Here is an 18,752-nt window from a genome sequence, read left to right on the forward strand (position 1 = left end):
GTGACACCACGTTGGTGGTCCTGGGACACCTTAGTCAAGGCATTAACATCAAGTATGTGCCTAGAATACATAAGAGATGCAAATAAATGCACCTTCCTCTCAAACATGCTCCAACATAGAACACCTGGGATTTCATAGTTAAACCTGGCTGACAATAAATTCAGATGTCAGTGTACAAAACATACAAGAAATTAATTCTCAGTGAGTAAAAGTGAACCAATAGATACCAAAAAAAGGTAAGGTAGACTTTAAATGATTAATGGTCTTAAGAATAGAAATACAAGAAGCGAAGAGGACAGTATAGCAAAAATATATTAATAAAAAAAGGTAGATTTTTTAAAATAGCTTCAAGAATTTTTAAAAATACTTATTAAGTTAAAAACACAAGGGATGATTTAAGGACATTTTCTAAGCAGACAAAGATAAATTTGTGCATTATGTTAGATTTTAGGAAACCACCACAAAATGCAGCTAAATAATAGAATTCCTAAATAAATAGAGACTGGAAAAAGAAAATATCTGAAGAGATTATAACTAATAACTTGCAAAATTGTTGATTTCTCAGAGACATGAAACTCGTGAATTTGAAACAATTATAAATAAAAATATATCCATATGTGTTTGCATCATAGTAAACCTATGGAGACAGTAAGACCTTCAATGGTGGATAGTAATGGCAAATCCTCACTTGATTATTAATTAACTGCTTGCCCCCACCCCTCACCAATTAGGGCCATCATCATGGCCCCCTCCATTATGAAAGAGTTCCATGGTAGTCAACATACTATCAGAAATGTAGCTGGCCCTTTCCAAAGAAAGGAGACATCAGGCTTCCATGTACCTTGTGCAGAGTGGGCAGTGTCAGCAGTGGCAACATCCAAGTTAGCTTTGTTAAAAGGAAGTTGATGTTGCTCCTGTGTATAGTCTCCATCCCAGCCACTCAGTAAAACTGGGTGGATGGTAGTAGAGCTAGGAAATGAGATTGATTGACATTCTGTCTATTTGCTTATTTAGAACTGTCTTTAAAATGGATGTGGTGTGGTGAGCATTCACCCAGGACACAAACATTTTCATACTCTGTGCTCATGAAGAGAACAGGAGTCCACTTCCAGCCAGGCCAGCCTAACGTGCTGTTTTGTTCTCCCTTTGTCTGTTCATATGGGGCTATAGGTGTGGCTTGTGGGAAGGGTAACAATGGAGAAGATGCCATCAGAGTCTCCAAGTCAATTACTCATGAAACTATTTGTATCTTCAAGAATTGATGCTGGTCTTCTACTGCATGTAGCCTAGACGTCTTATATAACACCCAGTTCATGATGAATGATTCAACATGTATGGTCCCTTGGTTAGCCATGCAGTCTTTTTTAGGATCCAGTAGCACGGCAGAGCTGTTTATTAAGTTAAAAGTAGGTGGTAAGCCTATGGCTGATTCATGTTGATGTTTGGTAGAAACCAACACAATACTGTAAAGTAATTATCCTTCAGTTAAAAATAAATTAATTTTTTAAAAGTAGGAATATGGAAGAAAAAGAAGAAGTCTTATGTTCGTTTCAAAAATCTAGGTTTCTTTTGGACAGCTCATAAAGATTTGACATTGAAACACGACTCATTTTTATTCCCACTTATTCAGAACTTCGGAGAAGGCAATGGCAAGCCACTCCAGTACTATTGCCTAGAAAATCCCATGGATGGAGGAGCCTGGTAGGCTGCAGTCCGTGGGGTCGCTAAGGGTCGGACACAACTGAGCGACTTCACTTTCACTTTTCACTTTCCACTTTCACACATTGGAGAAGGAAATGGCAACCCACTCCAGTGTTCTTGCCTGGAGAATCCCAGGGACGGGGGAGCCTGGTGGGCTTCCGTCTATGGGGTCACACAGAGTCGGACACGACTGAAGTGACTTAGCAGCAGCAGCATTCAGAACTTTGTGAGATTTTTTCATTTCTGTCAAAAACTTCCCAAATTCTCTGCTGTACTCCCTCTGGGCCTGTGTCTTTCTAGCTGATGTCATTTCGCTTTTCTAGGTTTCCAGTCTCCTCTAGTGTAGAATGAGCAGTGTCTGCAAAGAACTCATATTCTTCTTTCTCAGTAAAGTTTTAAGAGTACAATCTAGTTAGTGGAAACAGCAGATAATTAAACCAGTATGCTGCTGCTGCTGCTAAGTCGCATCAGTCGTGTCCGACTCTGTGCGATCCTATAGACAGCAGCCCACCCAGCTCCCCCATCCCTGGGATTCTCCAGGCAAGAACACTGGAGCGGGTTGCCATTTCCTTCTCCAATGCATGAAAGTGAAAACTGAAAGTGAAGTCGCTCAGTCATGTCCGACTCTTAGCGATCCCATGGACTGCAGCCCACCAGGCTCCTCCATCCATGGGATTTACCAGGCAAGAGTATTGGAGTGGGTTGCCATTGCCTTCTCCGTAAACCAGTATATTTTTCCTCTATTTGATGTTCTGTTTTTTGAATCTGTGTATTTAGATATTGGTGAAAAGTCTAACCCTCAAATAGTATGCTGCCATATGTGCAAGGAAGCACATATTTGTCTTAATATTTACGTGTGAGGAACTACAAAACCCAATTGGGAGACCAACTATTCAGTCGGTTGTTTTTATCTGTAGCCCAGCAAGTCAGCTACTGTTCTTTTCTAGAAGGATAATGATGACTTGAAAAGTTTAAAACCTTCTTATCCCAGAAGTCATGTTTTATTCATTTCCTCTCCAGCTTTCTTTTGATAGAAAATTTTTTTCTTTCCAACAACAGTGAATATCAAAACTCCATAAGGTAGAAGGTGCAAATAGCACAGGTATTACCTGTCTACCATTATCAATTCTAACTTTAGAGTATACTCAGGATCGGGGGATTATTCTCAGTGATTTTTCTCATGATTATAGGAAAGTCAATTACAAATTATAGATATTAAGTCTGAACCTAGATCTCCTATATCCTAGGAAATTTTGACATATGAGAACACTTTTCTTCATGGACAAGCTGATTAATTTCATAAGAGATTATACTAAGAGAGAGCCTATGTACATATCCTATAAATATAATTATCCCTTTTTCAAGTATTATGAAGACTAACACGTTGGATCTGACCTTTATATATTTATTGACTTTTATTGTTCAAAAAGATAAAGATAGCTTAGTTTAACCATAGTCTAACCCAAAGGGGCACATAAGAATTTATCCTTTTAATTCCACCTAGAATTTTTTGCTACTCACTGTCTGGCCCGGTTCACCAACACCAGTAGGTCCTGGAGGCCCAGTTCTTCCTTCCTGGCCTCTTTGCCCCTACGAGGAAGAAATAATTGAATGCAAACTTGAGTTTTTAAATAAAGAATACACATAGCACAAAGTACTCTGGAGATTTCAAGAAAGATAAATAGCAAAAATGTCAAACTTTTCAAATTCCTAAAGATTTAAAAAAAAAAATCTAAATGAGGAAAGGGCTTCCCTGGTGGCTCAGAGTTAAAGAATCCACCTGCCAATGCAGGAGACTTGGGTTAGATCCCTGAGTCGAGAAGATCCCCTGGAGAAGGAAATGGCAACCCACTCCAATATTCTTGCCTGGACAATTCTATGGACAGAAGAGCCTGGTGGGCTACCATCCATGGGGTCACAGAGTTGGACACGACTCAGTGACTAAACAATAGAGCCTGAAAAACGCCTTGAATTTAAGTGAACAAATTACCCCCAAATGTTCCTCATTCCTTCCTATCTAAATGCAATTTTAGTTTTCAGAAATGATTAGCAATTGGCAGAACAGACTGTGTGCAACTCATTCTGATTACTGAGAAGACCAACTGATAATGCTTGTGCTGTTCCCTGCCCCCTCGCCACTGTCCTGGGATGCCTCCCATTCCCTCCCCTCCCTGCCCTGTCCTGTTCCATTTCACCTCGCCATTCATGTCTCACCTTTCATCTCCTTGAGAACCCTTCTCCAGTAACTCTGCCAGTATAAATTCCACATTCCCCTGAGTCTCAACATGCTTATTGTCTAAATGCTATCCACGGTGACACCTGGTTACATTCGAAGCGCACTGTTTTGTACTGTTCTCTGTTTTAGCCCCACGTTGAAGTCTTATTGTCCCAATGACATAGAAAAGCCATTTAAAATAAGCACTTTTGCTCTAGTACATCCTGCATGACGCAGAGCACCCCAGAGTGTTGGGTGTTCCAGTCCTTTCTGGGCTTCCCAGGTGGTGTTAGTGGTAAAGAACCCACCTGCCAATGCAGGAAACGTAAGAGACACGGATTCAATCCTTGGATTGGGAAGATTCAGCCCTTCCTAGTTTACAACAAACCTGTCAGCATTTACTTATTCACTGTCAGGGTTCTTCTGACTTCTGACCCTCTATATTTATTTGATGTGAGCAGGTGATAGTTGATGTGTTAAGGTATTTCACATCCTAATGACATTTTTGCATGATGACATTTAGAGTCCATGAAAACTCAATAGAACCAGACGTACACTGGCAAGAGGGTGGGTATTTGGAGCCAAGAGTAATTTTCATTCCAAACAATCAAAAAATACATAGATTATTCTTGGGGTAATTGGCCCCAACTAGGGCATGGCGAGTGTCCAAGCATCCAGACTGTAAGTAACTCATCTATAGGCAGACTCCTTGTGTCTCTAAGGGTAAGACTGAGCAGAATTAAGTCACAGTTCTCCCAGCCTTACAATAAAATCAGAAATCATCAGTGGGCAGAGAGACAAGTATCTTTACCTTAACACCTTGGTGTCCAATACCAGGGGCTCCTGGAGGACCATAGGGACCAGGAGGGCCAGGTTCACCCTGGAGGAAGAAAGAGTGATATGTTAGGTCAACTCCATCATATTTGTTGGGCAGTTCTTAGATGTACAGTGATGTGATAGGGGCTTTGAGGGCATCAATAAACCTAACACACAGTCTCACGGTCTCCACCCTCAAGTGTTTACCATCCAGTTGGATAGACAAAACAGACCCAGGATGGAATTAGCCAGGAGGCACAGTAGACCTAGTACCTAGGGTTCATGAAAATGTCTCCATTTAAATTTTTTAAATCTGAATTTTTTTAAAAAAATATTAATATTGATTATAATAGTGAATCCAGTCTGGACCACATTTTCTTCATACCAACTCAGTTGAAATCTGTAATTTTAAACGTTTTTATGGAAGAAAAGGCCCAGAAGCACAAAAGTTTTTAGGATCCATGAAAAGTCATAATTCGGCCCTCATTCATTTGTTTAGAACATCTTTATTAAGTGCTTCTGGCAGACACATTTGTTTCCTACCCAGTGATCATCCTCTTCCTTCTGTCTTCCCTGCTGTTATGAATCTGATCTGTTCAGGTCAGTCGGCAGGTATTCTTCACCCTCGGAGGTGTAAGATGAATGATAATCAGTCTGAAATAAGAGGAGACTCTTCTTTCTCATTGCCGCTGATGAGTCTACGTTAATCCTTTGGCTCAGTTCTGAGAAATGAAATGTGGGGACCTTATGGGATGCAAACGGAAATTTTGCTTCTGCTTCTTTTGTTCCGTGAAGAGGTAATAGCTCGTCTTGTAACTATGAGGTACCAATCTCCCAAATGAATGCCAACGGTTGATGAGAGTGAGGCAGAAAAAGTTTAGAAGAGCCTGGCTCCTGGACAACCTCTCTGAGCTCCTGATCCGGTCCTGCACTACCCACCTTCAAACACTCGGTTTACTCAACAAGAAGCATTCTTACAATTTGAGCTGCTGTTTGTCAGGATATTTGTTACTAGATAGCAGAAGCAGTTCAGTTAATACGGTCTACAAGGTGGCAGGCCCATCATGGAGCTTGGGCGTTATAGAACTGAACGTGACCACGACACTCCAACTCCTGCGTTTCACTGGTGAGGAAACAGAGTCCCAGAGGGATTATCTGGCCTGTACAAACTCACACCTCAGTATCACCCACAGGGATATGGGTCTTTGGGTCTTTCAGGCTTCTGGTCCTGTCATGTTGACAGAGAAAAGGACAGTGGCTGTGGATTGTCATTTCTTTTTTATAATGATAATTTCTTCTGTTTAACAAAATAATGTGTCTTTTTTTACTGACACCAGCATGAGTTTAATTATGAAGTCTTATTCTCATGCTCAGGGAGTTCATATGTTCAGGTGCCAGCCAGAGATAAACAGAGAGCACAGTGGGGAGATTTGTGGTTGCTTATGAGAATCTGACTCCCAGACATTTCATGAGATCAATGTTAGATTTCATATCAGCCACAAGAAACAAGGTAGTCAACTGATACTCAGAATTCACGATACTTGATCTTGCTATCAACACAAGCAGAAGATATTAAGAAGAGGTGGCAAGAATACAGAGAAGAACTGTACAAAAAAGATCTTCACGATCCAGATAACCACGATGGTATGATCACTCACCTAGAACCAGATATCCTGGAACGTGAAGTCAAGTGGACCTCACTATGAATAAAGCTAGTGGAGATGATGGAATTCCAGCTGAGCTATTTCAAATCCTGAAAGATGATGCTGTGAAAGTGCTGCACTCAATATGCAAGCAAATTTGGAAAACCCAGCAGTGGCCACAGGACTGGAAAAGGTCAGTTTTCATTCCAATCCCAAAATAAGTTAATGCCAAAGAACGTTCAAACTACCGCACAACTGAACTCATCTCACACGCTAGTAAAGTAATGCTCAAAATTCTCCAAGCCAGGCTTCAACAGTACGTGAACCGTGAACTTCCAGAAGTTCAAGCAGGTTTTAGAAAAGGCAGAGGAATCAGAGATCAAATTGCCAACATCCATTGAATCATTGAAAAAGCAAGAGAGTTCCAAAAAACATCTACTTTTGCTTTCTTGACTACACCAAAGCCTTTGACCAAAGCCTGTGATCCCCATGTGGATCCCAACAAACTGTGGAAAATTCTGAAAGAGATGGGAATCCCAGACCACCTGACCTGCCTCTTGAGAAACCTGTATGCGGGTCAGGAAGCAACAGTTTGAACTGGACATGGAACAACAGACTGGTTCCAAATAGGAAAAGGAGTACGTCAAGGCTGTATATTGTCACCCTGTTTATTTAACTTCTTTGCAGAGAACATCATGAGAAATGCCTGGCTGGAAGAAGCACAAGCTGGAATCAAGATTGCCAAGAGAAATATCAATAACCTCAGATATGCAGATGACACCACAATTATTGCAGAAAGCAAAGTACTAAAGGGCCTCTTGATGAAAGTGAAAGAGGAGAATGAAAAAGTTGGCTTAAAACTCAACATTCATGAAACTAAGATCATGACATTGGGTCCCATCACTTCATGGCAAATAGATGGGAAAACAAAGTGAGAAACTTTATTTTGGGGGGCTCCAAAATCACTGCAGATGGTGACTACAGCCATGAAATTAAAGACACTTGCTGCTTGGAAGAAAAGTTATAACCAACCTAGGCAGCATAGGTTGGTTAAAAAGCAGAGACATTACTTTACCAACAAAGGTTCATCTAGTCGAAGTTATGGTTTTTTCAGTAGTCATGTATGGATGTGAGAGTTGGACTATAAAGAAAGCTGAGCACAGAAGAATTGATGCTTTTGAACTGTGGTGCTGGAGAAGACTCTTGAGAGTCCCTTGGAAACTAAGGAGGTCCAACCAACCCATCCTAAAGGAAATCAGTCCTGAATAGTCATTGGAAAGACTGATGCTTGAAACTGAAACTTCAATACTTTAGCCACCTGATGTGAAGAACTGACTCATTGGAAAAGACCGTGAGGCTAGGCAAAATTGAGGGAGGGAGGAGAAGGGGAAGACAGAGGATGAGATGTTTGGATGGCACCACCAACTCAATGGACATGAATCTGAGTTAACTCCGGGAGCTGGTGATGGACAGGGAGGCCTGGCTACAGTCCATGGGATCACAAAGAGTTGGACATCACTGAGCAACTGAACTGAACTGAACTGATACCATGGGCCTCAAGATGGAAGAAAGTCAGTGTTTAAAAAAATCTACTATTTTCAAGTAGTACTGCCCTAACTTTATATAGATTATCTCACTTAATCTTCTAACCATCTTAGGAAATTGGTATTTTTTTTCCCATTTTATGATGTAGGAATATCATCTCTATTTTTAAATTCATTTTTAAGTATGCATGGTATCACAGGGGGAAAACATGGCTTTTTCTTTCAGTCAGTCTAGTTGAATTCTGGTTCTATAGTTTATAAACAGCTTGAGCTTTTGCAAGATCCCCATATGCAAAATGAGGGTCATTATATTTACCCTGCAGCATTGTTGAAAGGATTCTAAATAGCATCTTAAAACGTCTGAGTCGTAACCAGTCACGTGGTTGGCTGTATAACATTTGTACAGCAATTGTTGCGCACTAGACTTTCACTGAGCACCAGCCTGGTACCCAGAACCTCCTTACATAATTATGGAAGTAAATCAGGTTGCACCTGTACTTTGCAGACACTTACAATCTGGCTGGAGAGATAAGTGAATATAAAACAAAATACAAACGTGAGTTAGCTATAACAAAGTTATTAGCACAGCACATGAGACTCTAAGGCAGAAATGTTTAATTCTACCTTAAGGAATTTGGAAAGTTTTATACAATAATGAAGATATTTGCTCCGAACAAAAAAAAAAGTATGAATCATATCTCATCTGGTAGGAAAAGGGGACAAAGTCTCAGGAAAAGGAGAGAGTATGATGTGAAATGTTCTGGGCACAGTAGGCAGCTCTGTGGGCTCACGGAAACAGGAACGAAGGTGACAGTGGGCTACTGTGAGGAGCCGCGCTGCCCATGAGAAATACACAAAGAAACGCATTTTAAACTTTTAATTTTCCAGAAAGTAATAATAGACTTTACTTAACCCAGTGTATCCAAAATATTATCATTTCAGCATAAGCAATACAAAACTCTTAGTAATGATTTTATTTTTCATTATTTTTAATGTGGTGTCTTCAAATTCCTCTGCGTATTTAATACTTATGGCACATCTCAGTTCGGACTAGCCACATTTCAAGTAGCTCACAAGTCATGTGTGGCTACTCTATATTTTTAATTTCTTTTTCATTGGAGGAAGAGCCCTTGGCGGAGGGGGCATGGCACCCCCCTCCAGTATTCTTGCCAGGAGAATCCCATGGACAGAGACCCTACAGTCCACAGGGTCTCGCAGAGTCAGACACAACTGAAGTGACTTAGCCTGCCTGCCTGGAAGATAATGGCTTCACAGTGTTGTGTTGGTTTCTGCCATATGTCAACACGAATCAGCCGTCGGCGTATATGTGTCCCCTCCCTCTTGAAACTTCCTCCCACCTCTCACCTCATCCCACCCCTCTAGGTATTCACAGAGCATCGGGTTTGAGCTCCCGTCGCAGAGTCGGACACGACTGAGCGACTGAACTGAACTGAACATCATAGAGCCGATTCCCACAAGCTATCAATTTTATATATGGCAAAACATATGCTTCAGTGCTACTCTCTATTCATCCCACGCAGCACAGATTTAGGGTGATTTAGGCTGGAGTCTCCGGTCAGAACCATGGAGAATACCGACACTTAAGTCAGGTGGGAGTGAAAGAAGACAGTGTCCTGTGGGGATCTGCAGAAGACAGCAGTCAAGAAAAACTGGGGTGGGGGGCAGTTTGCTGACAAAGCCAATATAAAAGAAGTCAGGTAAAAGAGAATTTCAAAAGGAACTCATTGTTTCCAAAGATCAAGTGATAATCTTCCACTTGCAAACCTGATCATCTTTCAGCATTCTCTATCTCGGGGAAGGGCACTAAGGCCCCTCCATGTGTCAAGTGAGAGCCTCCAAGTCATTCTTAACATCTCTCACTTCCTTACCCATTGAATGCAATGCATCATCAATCCCTAGCAATATTCCCCTAACTCTCAAATTCCCCACCTCTGTGTCCTTTACCTTGCCTCTCTAGTCTACTCCAAAGTAATATCATCTCCTGCTCAGACTACAACAACGTTAATACTCTACATGCATCCATTCTAGCACACTCTAATTTATTCTCCTACACATCCATTGCTGCCAGAGCAATCTTCTAATAGTAATCTAAGTAAAACCCTTCAAGTCCTTTCCCTTTGCTCTTAGGGTAAGGACAGAGCTCCTTCCAAGGCTTGTGAGCCCCTGCATGGTGTGGTGCTGTGGTGTGCAAAACTTTTCACTAGCCACCCTAGCATCATTGGCCTTTGTTCAATTCTCTGTACTGGCCATGCTCTCTCCTGCACCAGGACCTTTGCATGTGCTATTGTCTCTATCCAGGATGTGGTTACCTCTCTCTTTTCCTAGTTAGTCTTTATTAATCCCTCAGGTACTATTTTAAGCAGCATGGCTTCAGGGAGGCCCTCTCTGGTCAGGTGAAATCCCTATTCTAGAGACACTGATAGCTTCATTTCTCCTTTTTCTGAGCATTCATTACCACTGCAGCTTTGCATTTTTACATGTGTTAATATGTCTTCCCATAGACTGTGAGGAGGGTGTCATGATTTTGCTCAGCTTTCCATTCTCAACGTTTGCCTAATTGATATTATCAGAGACATTACTTTGCCAACCAAGGTCTGTTTAGTCAAGGCTATGGTTTTTCCAGTGGTCATGTATGGATGTGAGAGTTGGACTGTGAAGAAAGCTGATCGCCGAAGAATTGATGCTTTTGAACTGTGATGTTGGAGAAGACTCTTGAGAGTCCCTTGGACTGCAAGGAGATCCAATCAGTCCATTCTAAAGGAGATCAATCCTGGGTGTTCATTGGAAGGACTGATGCTAAAGCTGAAACTCCAATACTTTGGCCACCTCATGCGACGAGTTGACTCACTGGAAAAGACTCTGATGCTGGGAGGGATTGGGGGCGGGAGGAGAAGGGGAAGACAGAGAATGAGATTGCTGGATGGCATCAACGACTCAATGGAGGTGAGTTTGAGTGAAATCTGGGAGTTGGTGATGGACAGGGAGGCCTGGCGTGCTGTGATTCATGGGGCTGCAAAGAGTCGGACACGACTGAGCGACTGAACTGAACTGATTGTGCCAGCTGCTAGGGGTGAACAAAACAAGAAACTTGGTCTAGGCAAGGGGAGTTGGGGGTTTGGAATTGTTCCTCTGGCATTCCCACTGGTTTACTTAGCTTTTCAGCTAAGAGCCAACTGTACATACATTACATAGTGATATCAAGTCCTTATCACAGTTTCTCCTGCAAATTTACCCAGACAGAGTTAATCATTTTTTTCAGTTGAAGTCATAATGAAACCCTAATAGATGGTATCGGAGAAGGCAATGGCAAGCCACTCCAGTACTCTTGCCTGGAGAATCCCATGGATGGAGGAGCCTGGTAGGCTGCAGTCCATGGGGTCGCTATGGGTCAGACACGACTGAGCGACTTCACTTTCACTTTTCACTTTCACACATTGGAGAAGGAAATGGCAACCCACTCCAGTGTTCTTGCCTGGAGAATCCCAGGGACGGGGGAGCCTGGTGGGCTTCCGTCTATGGTGTCACACAGAGTCGGACACGACTGAAGTGACTTAGCAGTAGCAGTAGCAATAGATGGTATAAGGTTACACTATATGGAAAATTCAGCTCAGAAATACAGCACTTCTTATTCCTGGAACTGGCTCTAACCAAAGTCAATATCTTTCGTATCCCTAAAATAATAAATAATGAGTGGTTGTCCAAGACTGGATTTTTTGAGAACAGAACTTTATCTTTTCTAAAACAATACAGTTATGGATCATTTAGTCATACCTTAGATTCTTAACATTAGACAGATATTTAGCAACTTCTTTTTATCATTTCCCAGATATGGATAACACCAACTTTAATACTTTAAGTCTTGTGACAAGTATTCTCATACTTTCCCAGTGGAAGGAGATGATGAATTAGTATTTTGTAAGGTGCAAAATGGTTCAAGTATGCACAAAATGGACTTCCCAGGTGGTACTGGTGGTAAAGAACCTGCCTGCTAATGGAGGAAATGTAAGCGACGTGGGTTCGATCCCTGGGTTGGGAATATCCCCTGGAGGAGGGTATGGCAACCTACTCCAGTATTCTTGCCTAGAGAATCCCATGGACAGAGGAGCCTGGCAGGCTACAGTCCATAGGGTCACAAAGAGTTGGATACAACTGAGGCACTTAGCAGGCATGCGGGCACAAAATTCAGTGTTAGCTGAAACTTAATGATGTGATTACTATATTAAAAGGCCTGGGAAAAAAATAAAGAAAAGCCCTTTTTTTGAAAGGAAGGAAAAGCAGGGGAATGGTGGAGACAGGAAAATAACATTTATCAGATCTTGTTAAGTCAAGCTCTATTTTTAGTTCCTAATTTTTCTTTCAGAGAAGTGTTATTTAATAAGAGGCTTATTTTTAGAAAATGTATCAGGCCAGATCTGTTCTACATTAATGAAAAAAAGGTTGTCAAAATACTTAGCTGCCTAATTATTGCCAACACATATGGCACTTACTATGTAACAGGTGCTGTTCTAAGTGCTTTTCATGTATTAACTCATGTGATACTCAGAACTACTCTTCTATTGACCCATTGCATGGATGAGAAAACTGAGGCATGAGGAGGAAAAGTAAGTTCCCCAGATCACAGAGCTAACACAGTATATGGCTGGGTCTGAACCCCAGCAGTCTAGCTTTAGAGCCAGTGATAATAACCACCATGCAAAAGTGCCTCTTCAGTTCAGTTCAGTCGCTCAGTCATGTCCGACTCTGCAACCCCATGAATCACAGCACGCCAGGCCTCCCTGTCCATCACCAACTCCAGGAGTTCACTCAAACTCATGTCCATCGAGTCGGTGATGCCATCCAGCCATCTCACTCTCTGTCGTCCCTGTCTCCTCCCACCCCCAATCCCTTCCAGCATCAGACTCTTTTCCAGTGAGTCAACTCGTCGCATGAAGTGGCCAAAGTACTGGAGTTTCAGCTTCAGCATCAGTCCTTCCAATGAACACCCAGGATTGATCTCCTCTAGAATGGACTGGTTGGATCTCCTTGCAGTCCAAGGGACTCTCAAGAGTCTTCTCCAACACCACAGTTGAAAAGCATCAATTCTTCGGCGATCAGCTTTCTTCACAGTCCAACTCTCACATCCATACATGACCATGGGAAAAACCATAGCCTTGACTAGACAGACCTTTGTTGGCAAAATAATGTCTCTGCTTTTTAATATGCTATCTAGGTTGGTCATAACTTTCCTTCCAAAGAGCAAGCGTCTTTTAATTTCCTCAATCAGCATCCGCAGTGATTTTGGAGCCCAAAAAAATAAAGTCTGACACTGTTTCTACTGTTTCCCCATCTGCTTCTCAATTCTTAAAGTAATTAAAAAATCATTTGATTGCAGACTAAATTTATATCTTTATTTTAGTATGGAAAACACACAAGACAAATAGTTATAATCTCCCCATAGCTGAAGATTCATCATATGAAAACAAAGAATCTAACATAAAAATAAGCCAAGAGAAAGTATACTATTACAAGCTAACATATATGCCACTTCAGGCACATAAAGTTGACTTGGATGAGTGTTGTCACTGAATCAGTGGTAAAGTTCATCTAAATTATATTCAGCAATACTATGATCACACAGTGTAACTCTATAAATAAACCAATTGTTAACCAACTGCACTGAATTTGGACCATGATTATTTAAAATCTCCAGTTGCGATCTTTTTTGAATAATATCTACTTCGATAAGAAAAAAGACCACTGTCTATATTCCCCACCTACTTATGCTTTTCAAAAAAGAAAAAAAACCCATAATAATGAAGAAATGGTGGAGAATGTAATGGAAACTGTAGAGCTGTAGCAGATTTTACTAACTCAGCTCCTTTTCTTAATTGCTACTAGGTTAAATCACATGACATTGACAATATTCAACTATGTTTGGCTTACCAAAAGGATGCTTCATATGTTTCAATCTATTAGGAAAGTCGTATTTCATTATATATGGTAAAATCTAAGGAATTGTGTGTCATTTTCCTTAAAAGGAGGGACTGCTCCATAGTCCATCAGTAGAGCTTTTAAGAATCTCAGCTTTGGTGGACACTCTTAGGACTCCTCCAGCACAAAATGAGTTGCTAGAAACTACTCAGGGTGAACCCTCTCCATAAATCCGAGAAGGACGTCAATTTACAGAGAGATGACAGGATCGTAACAGTGTGATATGTTTCCTAAAAACTTACTCTTGGAGACTGGGGGCAGAGGAAAGGGACTACAGTTATTGTTGAAAGAGTACAAAGTTTATATTAAAATGATGAAAAAGTTTTGTAAAGTGTTGACGGTTACACAACACTGTGAATGTACTTGATACCACTGAATTGTATGCTTACGAATGGTTAAAATGATAAATAGTATATATATTTTACCATAATTTTAAAAAACTCATTCTTAGAATAAACTTGATTTTCCCTGCTGCAATGTTGCTGGTAATTCAAGCTTAACCTGAATTAATTAAGAACGCTGATACAATTAAGAAAAATAAAAACCTCTGACGTCCTTCTGAAGACACTGCAGTAACTGAATCTGTCCCACATTAGTGCCCCACCGGACTGGGTGTGTGGGTTAGACGCAGCACCCTTTTACGGGAAACACGGGCAGCATTTGGCTTCCTTGATCCATCAGAGCTTTCGTCTCGGCAGCCTCGGCACACGCACGCGCACATTTACACGCACACGCGACTCGCCCCATCTGCTGAGGACCATATGCGTCAGATATTTGGGGAGGAAAATCATGTCTTGAAGCCAATGACTGACACACCACATGTTCTGGCAGCCACTTGAAGTTGTCAGCATCAGTTGTCTCGCATCAAATAATATGTTCATTTAGAAACCGGTGGGCAGATAGGCATGTAGGTCAAAGCCCTTTCCACAACAAATATGGCTGGATTACTAACGATTCTTTCCCCTTACTTAGGGCCTGGACAGGAATAGTATTTAGAGTCTGATATCTGACTGAATTGACTGACTGATCCCTGAAGAAAAAGACAGTCACACAGTTTGGGAGCTCGGCTCTGATTATCCATTAGACAGATACTTGTCATTAAAATTGTAAATTAATTCTTCTCTTTACACTGCTATGCGCCAAGCAGTTACAACTTTGTCCAAAGGTGTGAGCCTGCCAGGAGAACCAGAAGGCCCGTTATTGGTTTTGGACAACTGGAAAAGCTGACATGTTTGAGTACCTGAGACTTAAAATACTTTATTTACATGAAGTAAGAAATGTAGTCATTCTGTTATTAAGAGATCTGTGGACTTAAAAAAACATTTTCTGTTTGGTTAATTATTCTGTACTGGCAACTGTTGAGGTCTACATGTTTCACCTGATTTCCTTCCCATCAAGTTATAAAGAATTATATCCTATCAGAAATCATCATTTTTCAGTGGTTGAAAGCAATATCATGACGTTAGGGTATTTTTAGGCCTTTGCGTTGTGTGAGAGCTGAAATAAAACTACCCAAAGTTCTAGTGTAAGGAGAAAGTTTCAGCTTCTTCATAGTTCTTCATATTTGTGGTATTTGAACTATTTCCAAACCATAGCTGAAATGTTAGTGATGTTCAGTAGGTCGATCTACTAAAGCTACTAAGCTAACTTTAAGTCAAAACTCAAAAATTTAAGTATTTAAATATTACTATAAAGGCAAAACTAAGAATTTTTGGTTTTGGTCTTGAGCAGGGCATGAGGGATCCTACTTCCCTGATCAGGAATCAAACCTTCACCCCCTGCAGTGGGAGTGTAGAGTCTTAACCACTGGACCCCCCAGGGAAGTCCCAGAATGTATTTTTAAAATTACTAAATTTTCACGGGGCTTCCCTGGTGGCTCAATGGTAAAGAATCCACCTGCTAATTCAGGAGACATGGGTTCAATCCCTACGTTGGCAAGATCCCCTGGAGAATGAAATGGCAACCCATTCTGGTATTCTTGCCTGGGAAACCCCATGGACAGAGAAGCCTGGTATACTGCAGTCCATGGAGTCACAAAGAGTCAGACACGACTTTACGACTAAACAACAACAACAAATCATCATTTATGATATATATATTCTAGTGAAAATAGTGACATTATAAAAAACATAAGATTCTAAGTTTACATATATGAAACTGTGGGGAAAAAAACAATTAAGTTCCATGCCTGTTTCAGAAGTAAGTAGAATTATAAATAAGGTATCAGGTTATTGAATGCACAAGAAGCTTTTGATGGGTTATGTTAACACTGTCCTGTTTCTATATATTATCCTAATATCTTGGAAGAATGGTCAAAATTCCTGACTTTTGCACCCTTCTCTCTGATTCCTCTACAATCCCTTGTCACCGCCCTTCCCCCAATCTCTCAAACATTTCCAAAACCCTCAAAATTGACAGTCTAAGTGATTCCATAGGTCCTACCTGTTTGACCTGTCTGCAGTATGATACTGTTGACAGCTCATTCCATGTAAGACCACTTCCTCATTCTTTCATTCAACAAATGCTTATTTTCTGCTTATCTTAAATATGAGTATAGATATCATTTTTTTTCTCTCTCAGATATGATAGTGGTACTCCTGAACTGTTGTCTCTAGATTTTCTGCTTTGGATTTTTCAAAACAGTAGTGGACCTGTACACATCTGTCTAATTCTCCTGCCAGAGGTTCATATCTGAAAGAGGACTGACCGTGTTTAAAGGTATAGTGCATGAAAGCTATAAAGAAGCTTGATTAGTTCTTCCAGCTACAGCATACACACGCATTCCTAGTAGCTGTGTCAAGATAACCACACCTGTTTTAAAAACTAACCTCTTTTCATAGAGCATTTTGAAGAAAACGAGTTGTTGTGTAGGGATGTTTACTAGCTTTACAATTTTAATTTCAAGATCTATACATTTAGCTTTCATTTACTTAATTTCCTTATAAGAACACCAACTACTTAAAGAAGTATCTGTTGTGCTTGGGAACCTCAAAAAATGAGATGGAACCATGACAGAGGTAGATAAGGAGGAGTAGGCTGTCCAAGAATCATGTACAGTGGGCTAAATGCTTCATTTGCCCCCAATTCCACTAAAATCTCACTTACTACTGAATAAGTCTCACTTATTCATTAACACAGAGTCGGACACGACTGAAGTGACTTAGCAGCAGCAGCAGCATTCATTAATACTAGATCTGTTGTTTATTTTGGGTGCGTAGATGGATGTTTGATTCACCAGAGATTATTTACTCTGACCATATCCATTTATTAAACTGGACCAGACTGGCACTGCCTCTGAGTTTTTGTAACATCTCAGAAACTAAACTGAACATAAAGTAAGAGTACTTTGAGTTTCTTACACTTGAGTACCACACAAGAAGACACTTGTGTGGGAGTGTGGCGGGGGTTGGGGGGGAATCGCTAAAGAAAAATGTATGAACAGCCTCCAGTAGAACAATGGAAAAAGTTAAAAGAAGGGAGGCAATTCATCTATTGAAAGAAATCAATATATAACACAAATATCACAGCAGTTTTAAATTGTTTGAGGATTAGCATGTGCTACTTTAACACGAGGGAATATATCAGGGATAATTCCTAAAGCCCTTTTGGCCCTAGCACTGAGCTCTCATGCTAGGATATTTCAGCAAGTCACAAGCTATTTCCTGCTCAGACCACAGTGAGCAGTCCCTCCTCCCAGAGCACAAAGAGGGTCTTCTTGGAAAGAGCAGATTTGGGTGCAATTGGAGAGGAAAACATCCTTCACAAATAACCTCAGAAGGACATCAAGAAATGGCAAAAATTACCCAGTGTGGGCTTGGCACACCCAATATTCTACTATGTTTATTTGTTCCAAACTAATTTTGGTTACTTGTTCTCTGTGATTTGAAAGGCCTGCCAGTCTTGAGCCATTCTTTCTAGCTATTGGAGGGCCCACTCTATGACCAGATGGAGTGGCTGGTGGCCTGACCCACAACAACAGCCCTTGGCAGGTGGTGTAGGGTTTGGAGGCCTTCAGTTTTTACAGAGAAAGAGCACAGTGTCAGTTTGGGCCTAAGGATATGGCTTCTCAGACACTTGTGTGATGATAGTTCTAATTGATTTTAGAGACCAATGGGATGATCTCCTTATGAATACCACTCTTGACCCTCATCTCATGTCTGGGAGAGGCTGAGGTGGCCTCAAAGGCTTCATTCTGAGAAAGATCTATGCTTTGTTTCTAAGGTAACAAGGTCATTTAGGGCAGAATAGGAGGTACTTTACATATGGAAACTATTAATGACAGAAATGATGTATGATACAGGGCCAGAATCACATTTTTCTTTGATTTCACACATGCTATTTTTCCCTTGGCCACCTTTTCTGCAAAGCCTTTGATGAAGAAAACCCAACCACTGGAGCAACAGAACAGGATTGTCATTCATGAGAGAGACTATTCATAATTTCACATTCATAGACAGGCCTCATCTAGAAACTCCCATGGAATCTTTGCAAATGTTACAAGTCCAAAGGTTTCTATTTTAAGGTCTCATAGGAGACAAAATATTTGAAAACACACATTACTGGTTTCTTTTTCCCATGAGAGTCCTCTCCTTCTTTCCTTGCATTTTCAGATGAACATTATAACCAAGTAGACTATAACTCAACAGACTATTGTGGTGTGGTGGTTTAGTCACCAAGTCATGTCCGACTGTAGCCCGCCAGGCTCCTCTGTCCATGGGATTTTTTCAGGCACGTATACTGGAGTGGGTTGCCATTTCCTTCTCCAGGGGATCTTCCCGACCCAGGAATCAAACCCAGGTCTCCTGCACTGCAGGCAGATTCTTTACTGAATGAGCTACTAGG

General features: G+C 41.0%; 1 protein-coding gene across 1 annotated transcript in view; it reads right to left on the minus strand.

Annotated features, from left to right (window-relative positions):
• The window catches only part of COL28A1 (collagen type XXVIII alpha 1 chain), a 193,920-nt gene that overhangs the window by 142,161 nt on the left and 33,007 nt on the right, over positions 1-18,752 (minus strand). The window contains exons 12-13 of the mRNA XM_088833381.1: positions 4,728-4,796; positions 3,223-3,291 (exon numbers count right to left, since the gene is read on the minus strand). Coding sequence (XP_088689507.1) covers positions 3,223-3,291; positions 4,728-4,796 — 138 coding nt within the window. The remainder of the gene's footprint in view (positions 1-3,222; positions 3,292-4,727; positions 4,797-18,752) is intronic.

Source organism: Moschus berezovskii, chromosome 3 (genome assembly GCF_049115385.1).
Source record: "Moschus berezovskii isolate FMDL1 chromosome 3, NW_MosBer_1.0, whole genome shotgun sequence".
In the NCBI taxonomy this organism is placed as follows: Eukaryota; Metazoa; Chordata; class Mammalia; order Artiodactyla; family Moschidae; genus Moschus; species Moschus berezovskii.